The 11,113-nt window shown below is 32.1% G+C and overlaps 1 protein-coding gene across 1 annotated transcript; it reads right to left on the bottom strand.

Annotated features, from left to right (window-relative positions):
- Window positions 1-3,115: 3,115 nt before the first annotated feature.
- LOC108694632 (innexin inx1) lies at window positions 3,116-11,065 on the bottom strand. The gene is made up of 4 exons (XM_018204233.1): window positions 10,309-11,065; window positions 5,316-5,423; window positions 4,662-4,817; window positions 3,116-3,847 (listed from the first exon to the last, which is right to left on the bottom strand). The coding sequence occupies exons 1-4, from the start codon at window positions 10,555-10,557 to the stop codon at window positions 3,269-3,271; spliced, it is 1,092 nt and encodes a 363-aa protein (XP_018059722.1). The 5' UTR covers window positions 10,558-11,065; the 3' UTR covers window positions 3,116-3,268.
- Window positions 11,066-11,113: the final 48 nt, after the last annotated feature.

The following is an 11,113-nucleotide window of genomic DNA, read 5'->3' as shown; positions in this document are numbered from 1 at the left end:
TTTATATTACTTCAGTTTTTGTTAAATCTCTTTTAATACTTCTTGAATTCTCTTCAATCATATAATTTCAGTCTTCCTGTAATATAGTAATAATTTATCAGAACCGTTTAAAGTTTAATTTATTCGTAGACAGGTATGAAAAATGCGTCATCAAATCGAATGTTGTTACGCGATGATGTCCGTCTTGAACGCAAATGAGAATGTTAAATCTCCGACATAAAACAAGTCACTCTAATAGTATATCTAATTAAAAAAAAGTAGAATCATTATCTTATTGATACTTTCAATAATATCTTTTAATATCTTTTAATGAACTCAATTTTCTCTTAAATATTTTTATAACGAATAACATTTTTTTATTAAATCGTGATACTACAATTTTCAACATGTGACATGAATTAAAATTTTTCTATCATTTTTATTCATTAAATTAAAATTTAGTAAATAAAACATGTGATTACATCAAAGTCATCATCTATTATTATGCGTCCAAAATTTAATTATTATATTTAACTAAATTTCATAAAATAAAAAAAAGTTAAATATCGTAAATTGTTATAGAAAAAGAAATGCAACATATTTGATTTCTTTTAATATGAAATTTTTTTTAATGTATTCGTCTCATTTCACAATATGATGCAATAAGCAGAATATTAATAAAAATTCAAAAGAAAAATCGAGTAAAAAATTGATGCCATATCAATAGTACCAGCTAAAAAACTAATTTCTGACGCATGTATAGAAATTCAATTAGTTATTATGAATCATATTCCATCAGAGTTTTCATTTCTGTATAAAATAAAAAAGATGGGATGTCAGAAAAATTTGTCCTAAATTGCTTCAATAGGCGAACACATATCATAAAATTATTTTTAGTCAAATGTAATGCATGTGTCACTGTGTGTAGGAACCTTTATCGCAAACAAGCGTCAACAAGAAGCGTCGCGTTGAAATCTCCATGTTGTCCTACATACGTTCAAGGCAAAAAAACCACAAGCTCTGGCTTAGGTCGTTTAAAATGTTTAATCTTTGCACTCTACTCGCACGTAGATACAATAAAACTTATATGCTAGGAAATTTATAAACGAATCCACGATTTCAAGTGGAAGTCTTGTCCGACAACAATTTTTGTTGTTCGTGGAACACAAACAGGCAAAAAATCTCTCACGCAAAGTGTGTCGACGCTCAAAGATGAGCGGGTCAACATTGAAGTTTTTTGTGTGTCTCTCTTTCTCTCTCTTTCTCTTTTAATTTCTACCTTTAGTGTTCTTGAAAATACCACTATTTATCACATCTTAATATAATAAAATAACACAAACATGCACGTAATTGCGACCGATGGACGAATATTACCATTAAAATAGTAGCTTGAAAAAAGCTGACAGTTCTCTCTCATATCTGTGATACTTGTGGTCGTCGCAATCTGCGTGCAGTGACCATTTATTGCTAGTCGCGTTAAGACCATATTGCAAACGCGGTTTTCTTACGGTTCAAGATGACGCAATTGGTTGACAGCGAAAGTATTATACAAACACATACACATTTAGAACGCAAGAGTAATTCGCGTCAAATTATAGAAAGAAGATAAATTACATACTAGGCAGTACCAGAATCCTCGACCTTAATTCCAATGACGAATGAAATTGATTGAATTTTTCTTAAGTCATTGCAAAGAGTTATTACTTGTTATTTTTTTTTTTGTATAAATTGATTATATATCAATTGATTATATATCAATAAAAATTCAAAATCAAGTAATGCCATATCAATATCAAGTAATATTAAGTTAAAAAAAATTCTGTCGAAACTAAAGTCGAGAGTTCTAGCACACGCTATAACAGCTAACGAAGATTCGTATGTGATGCCAAATCACGTACTTTCCTAATGTAGCCTCTTCTCCCTTAATTGACGTGTAGGGAATAACAATGACGCATATATCACTCGTAAAGTGCCTGTTCCGTCGAATGGATAAACGTTCGCTGAAAATGTCGCGACAGGTTTGCGTCACGATAAGTTGCAACTTCATCGGTCATTTATGTAGACAGGCAACGGAAACCGCTTAATCCACTGTTAACAGTTAGATTACATGCTGCACCTTTTTTCCCAAGGCCGTCACGATCGACGAACCGAATTCTCGAATGCGACTATGGAAACGGAATAAAAGTCGATCCGCTTTGAGCAACGGCGAATATACCTATAGAATATAGTACAATTATTTTTTACAACTAAAATGATTTATAAAGTAATATAACGGTGGTTCTCAAATGTGTATTTGTGAAAGGAAATTCGAGCTATTTTCTTGATATATGAAAATAAAACTCGAAAGAGAGACTGAATATTAATAAGTTCTTTTTATCTCGAATTATAAAATTTATATTTCAACTTTTAAGGAAAAAAAATATATAGAAGCGATAGCTATTTTTAAAAAAGAATAATTCAATTAACATTTTCAAAAATGAAATACTTTCTATTTTTTCTTCTACTAATAAAGAAAAACTTCAGGTCAAAACACATTACATATCTATTATATTATATACATTATGGGTGCTACGAAATTGAGCTGGATTTTTATTTGTTCGCGTTCACACCTCAAAATTAGAATTCAATCATTTCTCAGCTAAACACTTTTTCGATTGGTCTATTATTTCTTTATACTTAGTTTTTAGCATCTATTTAGGTATCCTACATATAAAACTATTTTATTAAAAATCTCTTTCATGAGACTGAGTATAAGATCATTGCATTAATCATTCCCAAGCAACTTGTATATAGAATTACGCGGGATATGGATATACATGCAATATAAAAAAAAACGGTAAAAATGAAATATACATATATGTCTACAATTGAACGCTTGGGAAAGACTAATTATTTACACTACGATTCAGAATATTCTTCTAACTTTTAAATAAATAAGTGATTAAAGCAAACGCATAACAAAGCAAAGTAACATAATGACGCATGTCGTTGTTATTTTGTTTCGTTATGTGTTTTGCTTCAACTACTTCTTTGTTTAAAAGTTAATGATGATCCTGAATGATCAGAATGTCTACAAAAACAATTTAAATCCAATTTAAATCTCAACTGCTTGCGCATACCTGATGTTACTAATACATGGATATATGAAAATATAACTATATTATAAATCTTAGTGTAAACATATTTGCAGGAACGCGCCGCGAGATGCGAGTCAGTCCGTGTATCGGTGTATTTGAACTAAATAATTAAATTATCATACAGCGCAAGGTGTGCGTCCAAGATCTCACGCTTATGCGGTCACGGACTTCGAGCTAGTATTACCCATCTTCTTCGTAAATTCCATAAGGAAATCCCTATAGAGGAGCGAGTCCATGTTGGTCGAAAGAATGTAAAGTATCCACCAGTCGCCTAAGTCGACTTTTCTGCTAACGCTCTGACAAGTTTCGATGGGCAATAGTCTCGATGATAGATGTAGTACTCTCGGCCGTATCATTGGAGCGAAAATGATCAGAGCTCGATATATTATCAGAGCAACTAACATGATGCCTAGTATGAAGAACCAGAACCAGATGAAGATGTATGTCTTTTCATTGACGATATTTAATGGCAGAATGCAGAGAGAATCGTGCTGTTGTATTGTACCCGAAGCTCCGTATTTGTGGAATATACACTTGGTAACGCGGGGAAACACATAGACCATGGGGTCAATTCGTTCCTCTTGCGGTGTATCCGAGAACTGTAGTACTCGCAGACCATAGCTGAGGAATTCGCCATCGAAGAATCGGTTCATCAGATAGAGTTGACCGATTATATTGACGAGGCACAGAATTTCGCAGGCGAAGTACCGATACACGTACGTGTTGTGATTCTGAAAGCACAATTCATCGTTGAATTAAAGCAAATTGGACTCAATGAGAATGAATTGATCTTAACGCGGTCATCTCCCTCTCTTGTCACATGTCTTCCCCTCCCTCCTCCTACTTTCTTGGTCATCCACTAACATTTCATCTAAATGACATCAGGATATCTCGTATAATTTAATTAAATGCAACTTAGTTTCATTGTAAGAAATTAAGAATAAACATTGCATTTAAGAAGGATTCATGTTAGAAAATTCACTAGATATTTTACATTGCAAAAAATTATAGTCGCATCTAAGAATTCAAACTAGATTTTATTAGATATTTATTAGATTTTATTAGGAATTTATTAGATATTTTAAATTGCAAAAAATTATGATTGTATTTAAGAAGGATTCAGATTAAAATTTACTGATTATTTTACATTTATATTTATAAAATCTTATGAAAATATTTTGTAAGATTACTATTTATCTTTAAATAACAAATCATTACGAACATTGTTTCTTGTAATCACTTCTAATTCTATGATTATCTATTTTAGATAGATTCAAATTTAATCTCCCAGTGTATTTGGAAAACATTGTAAAGAGGGAATATTATGACTAAACGTTAGCAATAACATGTGCGATGTTATTGAAATCCAAGTAGTTATCAGTGATCACCAAGAGTGACTAATTAGATAATGGATCAATCTACCTAATAATAAATCTGTCTTCTCAATCAATCTTCTTCTGAATCTGCCTTTTCATTATTATTTTTTACATCGGCCAAGTAAAAAAATTAATCAAATTTATGAAGCCAATTTGTTTACTTTCTTACCCTTATGTGCATCATCAAGTAATCCATGAGAATACTTTTCTTCTTTGTTATGTTGTCCTTGGTATCCATACCACAATTCATTCCCATGACCAGTGCTTGCATCAGGCCGCCTTCCCAGAAACCCCACAGCCATTGCGGTACATAACACAGAACCGCCTGTTAACAAAGATAATCAGATAAATAATAGATAAGTATTATACATATAATGTAATGTTAATCATTATAAGTTATAAAAATTAGACGAATTAATTCTGTAAAGAAATTGTATCAAAATTTACTAAAACATGGATTCAAAATATCATCTTTTCAATCACTACTTTTTGGACGGAGTAACTCCGGAATAGAACTTTCTCCGTTGACGCATTCGAAAATGGATTGAAGATTAACACTCAACTTTTTACAATTTATCTGTCTCGCATCTTGTAACTGTACAAATCTTTGTCAGCTATTAAAGCGATCATTTATGATCTCCTACGCACGAGTCAGCACGTGGGCCGCCAGACGTAAAGGACAAGCGCGGATCAGCAAAAAGACAAGTGGACGAGCATAAAGAGGAGACAACAATGAGAAGATCTCTGAGAAGCCCTCCTTGGCGCGCGTTCATCATGTCGCACGTGTGGCAAGATTGCCGATAAAGGGTTATCCTCTGCTTACCTGGAAGAACAGCACGAAGCAGACCCACTGATAGTACGTGTAGTATTTCCTTGCCTCGACATCTCCGAAGTCGTTGGACACTCCTGGATGGGCCACTTCCGAGCCGACCTGTGGAAACACGAGACTTTAGCGACTTAGCGATAACGATGGCACCGCGTTATATGCATCTCAATGCATGATAAAGCTATTTGACTCTCTTTAGATAACAAGAAGTCAACCCTTACCTCTCCCTCTTGGCTTTATATCGTTTTATTAGAAATCAACACTGGCAAGTCTTGACTGTTGATAATATAAATCTTCCTTGCGCAGCTATATATTTTTCTTGATTGGATACGTTTCATGTTTAGTAAACGCAGGGAGACCAAGTGCACGCATCATTACGGCAGGATAATATATATTATCAGGACAATTAATAATATCACAAATGGTATTCACTTTTTGGTGTATTTAATGATTCTTTTTAATTCTTGCACTTTATCTTTTTTTTTCTTTTCTCTAACATGAAGAGAAAAAGAGAAAAGATAAATCGTGTAAGAAGCTCAGATGAAAAGAACATATTTTAAATTTCCTTGATTAGGATGAAAAGATGAAAACAAATTATACTTACTTTTTTTTTTAATTTTTAAATTTTTCCTAAGATATCGTAAACTCGAGCGATACTCGAACGGTCGTTAAAAATAATCAATGCGCCACGATATTATCAACTCCTCGTATTGATACATTCATAAGCAATCTCTTATCTGAGGAGTAATTGACGGTTCAGGATTAAAAACAATGATGAATGCACTTGTTGAATATTACATTTATACAGCAGCACAGTAGACAATGCAATATAAAAAATTTTAGCTTCTCGGAGATGATTAAAAAGAAATCTGTACAGTCATCATTTTCATCATTTTCTCTGCATTCGTAAAGACGACTTACCAATTCATCTATAAATACATCTATAAATACATTGATGGTCAAATTTCAAAGTACAACTCGCAAAAAAATCGTATAAATTACAGCCATATTACTGCACGTTTATATAAATGCTTTTGATATTTTATATGATTCTCTAATATTTGAGTATATAAATTTTAGTAATAATGTAATATACGAAGCTATTTTCATCGGCTCTACATCGATGTTCCTGTATGTACTATTATTATTACATCAGAGCACGTATGTACATCATGCAAAACTCAATTGTCCCACATATTTCAATTAAAACCGCAATTGATTATCTACAATTTCCAACATCTCGTTCGATGTTGAATCAATTATCTCCGCCTCATTAGCCATATAGATACGTAGCATTCCTTTTGTTTATCCTCGCACATCTGATGGTATTCAAATATTTCGAACAAAAATGTCTCGTTAACTTTATTTTTGCCGACAGTGCACGTCAAATTTTTATAATATAATATCCATAATTATGAGCTTAATCAAGAGGGGCAGGAGGACTACGCCTCCCTAAATTTTAAAGAACAAAAATAATTAAAGCTTAAACATGCTTAATGAGTATTTACAAGAAATTAATTTTGAAAAAAAAAATTGAAATGTTATAGAAAAATTTTCTAAGAATCCAAGACGGTTAGTATTATAAGTTTCTTTAGTTTGAAGAATCAATTTACAATTTTAACAGAAAAATTAATTAGTAAATTAAATATGTAATTTTGTGATTTATTTGCTAATTATTAATTAAAAATAATATAAAACAATATAAATACTATTCGAAGATCCTTCTCAAAAGTCACGACTCTAATTTGTTCCCCCCCCCCCCCCAACAAATTCATTGCTATGCCTATATTCGCAAGAATTTTGTATTTTAATTTCGCGTAGAATTCAAATAATTAATACTTAATTCTAATTGATTATACAATAAATAGTCTCGAATTGATTAAAAATAATAAATTCGAGACTATTTATTGTATATATATATATATATATAAGTGTCACTCTTAAAATTTGCACGTGAAAAATATGCGAAACCATATCGGGTTTATCCATATGGAAATCAAATGCTGATTATGTTACCTGCTACTGGCTTATTAGATCAAAACTGTAAACGTAACAAATTTCTTAATCATGAAGCAGTATCGCGTGTCGAAAGTGATATTATTTACAAAATGATGCAACAAAATAAGGAAACTATGTGATCAGAACATTCATTGAAACCTTGGAAAAAGTCCTTGAGAATTCCCTTGATGATTTTATAGATATTTTTATTCAAAATTTCCAATAAAAGATTAGATCATTTTTTAATTTTGAAATAATTTTTGAAGTGCAAGTAATGCAAACAAACTATAAAATATATTATAAATTAGTAAAAAAAATAAGGATTCCACGAGATTATATCTAGCATGTCCTATAACTGGAATCAAGAAATCTATAGAATAATCTGAAAAAAACCCAAACATTACAATATCAATGAATTATTTTCTTCTGCTGGATATTACCTTCTATCAGCTTGATTTTTGTAAAAACCTAAGAGACACGCAAAAATGCACATGCATGTACACAAATATGCCATATTTATTGCTAACCAATATCAAGAAAAAATGATCAAAGAGACAATGTTTTCAGAAAGAAATAGAATAAGTAAAATTTTCTTGAATACGGATAGAGTTCCATGAAAATTCTTGATTTTTAAGGGTAAAAAAGAAATATTCCGCAAATGTCACGTTTTCTGGATAGTAAATACTTCGTGTGACACTCGAAATATTTACCTTCTGGAGCATAATCTAATCACATAATTAATTAATGAACGAGTATAAGATGATTTCAAATGTACAGCTTTTTAAAAATGAAAAAAAAAACTAAAGATTACTACGCTTGTGTCTAAAGCTTTGGCCCGATAAGTCGCGTCAGCCAGTAATACAATCAGTATTTGATTTCCATATATGATAACGTCGCAATCTATAGTTTCGCATATATAGCTTTTATTCAATGCGCATATGGATTATCAATAAAGACAATATTGTAGAGCCTTCCTATTGAATAACGAACAAGTTCCACGTATTTTGAAGTATAAAAAAATGTTTATAAAATAAGTCGTTTCTAAGAAATGACGTACTTCTTGTAAGAACATAGTGTATGTTAAGAATATATTACTTTCTAAGTAATTTAAAAAATGTAATGTCATCAAACGTGATGATTGTATAACCATTAGTTGACTCATTAATCATTCTTTTTGCCATGAAATACCTTCCAGATATTCGCAGAGTAATCAAGTGTACTTTCTTGAACATTATACGATTCACAAAGAAATAGCAGATATAAAATCTTTTTCGTAATTTTAAAGACAATTTCTTCATGAATAATAAAAATAATGTGCATTGTGTGGGAGCAATAATTCACACAATGATTCCATCTCAAGTATGATACATAATGCGATTGTAATACAATAGACAAATTAGTAACTGTCTTTTATTAATAAACTTCATTAATTTATTTTATTAATTTTCTTAATAAAATACCAGAAAAAACTAATTTTATTAATAAAAAAGACTTGTAATATGAAAATTATCAACTCTAATATTTTATAACAAAAAACAGAAGTTACAGTAAATCAAATTCCATTTTTGCCGGATGAAAATATGGTGGTATTCTGGGAAAGTTTCTCAAGTAATATACCTGACACTTGAGACTGTTTCTCCTGATATTTTTCTTATAATATATATTGTTTTTTTATATACATATATATAATCTACAACAATTATACAATTGAAGAGAACTAATGTTCGTTTCTATCACTTTAGTTGAATTTTAATCTTGATTCAACTAATTCTTCATCTTTTTCTAGTTCTAATGATTAGAAAAAGAGTAAGTTATGAAGAGTAAGTTGAACTGAGATTTTAAAATTAATTTACGTTGGTAAAAAACGGACATAAATTAAAATTCAAAATTTTTTGTGATATTTTTATTATCATTTTATATAAATAAATTAATATTATCTTTTACTCACTTTTTGGCTCGGTTTTTTATCTTGGTCGTTTTCTTTAATGTATATTATGTTTTATATTTTATATTGCCGATAAAATCGAAGTGTTTTGGAAAGTTCAAAATTGAACCACATGAGAATCTATGATCGTGTATAAGTCGATCGTTTTCATACAGAGCTATATTGTTTGATTCCGCGGTCAATTTTTATCATTTTTTTTTTACTATCGAAATTCATTCTGCCAACAGCGGCAAGATTTCTGCATAATCCATAACGATTTTCCTGCCGACAAATTTTACAACAAATAGAAATTTATTTTTTCAAAAATTCGTATTTGAATATTTAAAGAATATAAAATCAAAACCAAATCAAAAAAAATTTTTTGTTATAAAATATTAGAGTTGATAATTTTCATATTACAAGTCTTTTTTATTAATAAAATTAGTTTTTTCTGGTATTTTATTAAGAAAATTAATAAAATAAATTAATGAAGTTTATTAATAAAAGACAGTTACTAATTTGTTCTATTGTATTACAATCGCATTATGTATCATACTTGAGATGGAATCACTGTGTGAATTACTGCTCCCACACAATGCACGTTATTTTTCTTATTCATGAAGAAATTGTTTTTAAAATTACGAAAAAGATTTTAAAAATGTGAAAAAATTTATCTTAAGAATATAAATTTCTGAAGACAAGCCGATTTTATAAAAATATAGACTACTTTCGATTTGGTGACACAAATCGACACAAGAGTTCTATCTTTGTCACTAAATGTCAAGAAAAATAAAATAATGATTGTGTCGACTTGTCACTAAATGAAAAATATTTCTAGTCGTTATCTTATACTTCACAACTTTGTTAATATTTTTTTTTACTATTATTCACCTTAACATAAAAAGACTTCTTTCCTAGTAATCAAATATAATTTCAGACATTTCTATTACAGTCAGCGTTATGAAATCTCGATCAATGGCATGCCGATTTGAGGAAGAGACAGGAGTATCGATGGAGAACGATTACGTTCATCGAGGATCAGAATAGGTACGAACGAAAATCACACACCTGTCGATTGAACGCGTCTGGCATGGTGAACGTGGATGTTATCCAGCAGTAAGTATTGATGGGATTAGTAGGCAGACCCTGGACGATGCATGAGATCGGGTTACCGACGTATTGGGTGGCCGTGACGAGCAATGAACACGTGAACAGTAATACCGTGGTGAAGTGGTTATGCAAACGAAAGAGCACAGAGTCCGTGATGATCTCCTGCCGCTTCAGATACTTGCTCAATCCTCCCAGTAGCTTATACATGATTGCGTCGGGATGTTGCTATCGAGCCGACACGAGGACGACGTCCTCCTCGACGAAGAGGCTTCCCAAAGATGAGGATCCTCCTTGACCGCCGTAGTTGCCGCGCGCCGGCACCTCCTCCACCTCCACTGACACTACCAACACCACGTGCGATCCTCAAGAAAACGCCGAGGCTACCTCAGACCTCTTCTCTCGGCGGATTATGAATTTTAACGACGCGGGTAGAGGTTCAGGTCGTTCAGGACCACGAGGACGTACCATCAACCGGCACTAACGAACGTAGCTCATCCACCGCGCTCTCGCGCGAACGAAAGCAGCAAAACGAAACGAGAGAGAGACACGAGCGTACGGTTGTCCACGCGGCGTGCCTCTCTACCTCCCTCCTTTTTTCTCCTCCTTCCGTCTCGCCTTCTCTCCGCTTCTTTCTGCCCTGTCGCTTCGCCTTCCTTTTCTACTGCCCCCCTCCCCTCTCTCGCACTCTTTCTCCCTCTATCTCTCACTCTCTCTCTTTTCCTCCCTCCTTCCGTGCCCTTCTTTTACAGTCTCTCTCTCTCTC

This window comes from Atta colombica, unplaced genomic scaffold (genome assembly GCF_001594045.1).
Source record: "Atta colombica isolate Treedump-2 unplaced genomic scaffold, Acol1.0 scaffold121, whole genome shotgun sequence".
NCBI lineage: Eukaryota > Metazoa > Arthropoda > Insecta > Hymenoptera > Formicidae > Atta > Atta colombica.
This window is presented reverse-complemented; position numbering and strand designations above follow the sequence as displayed.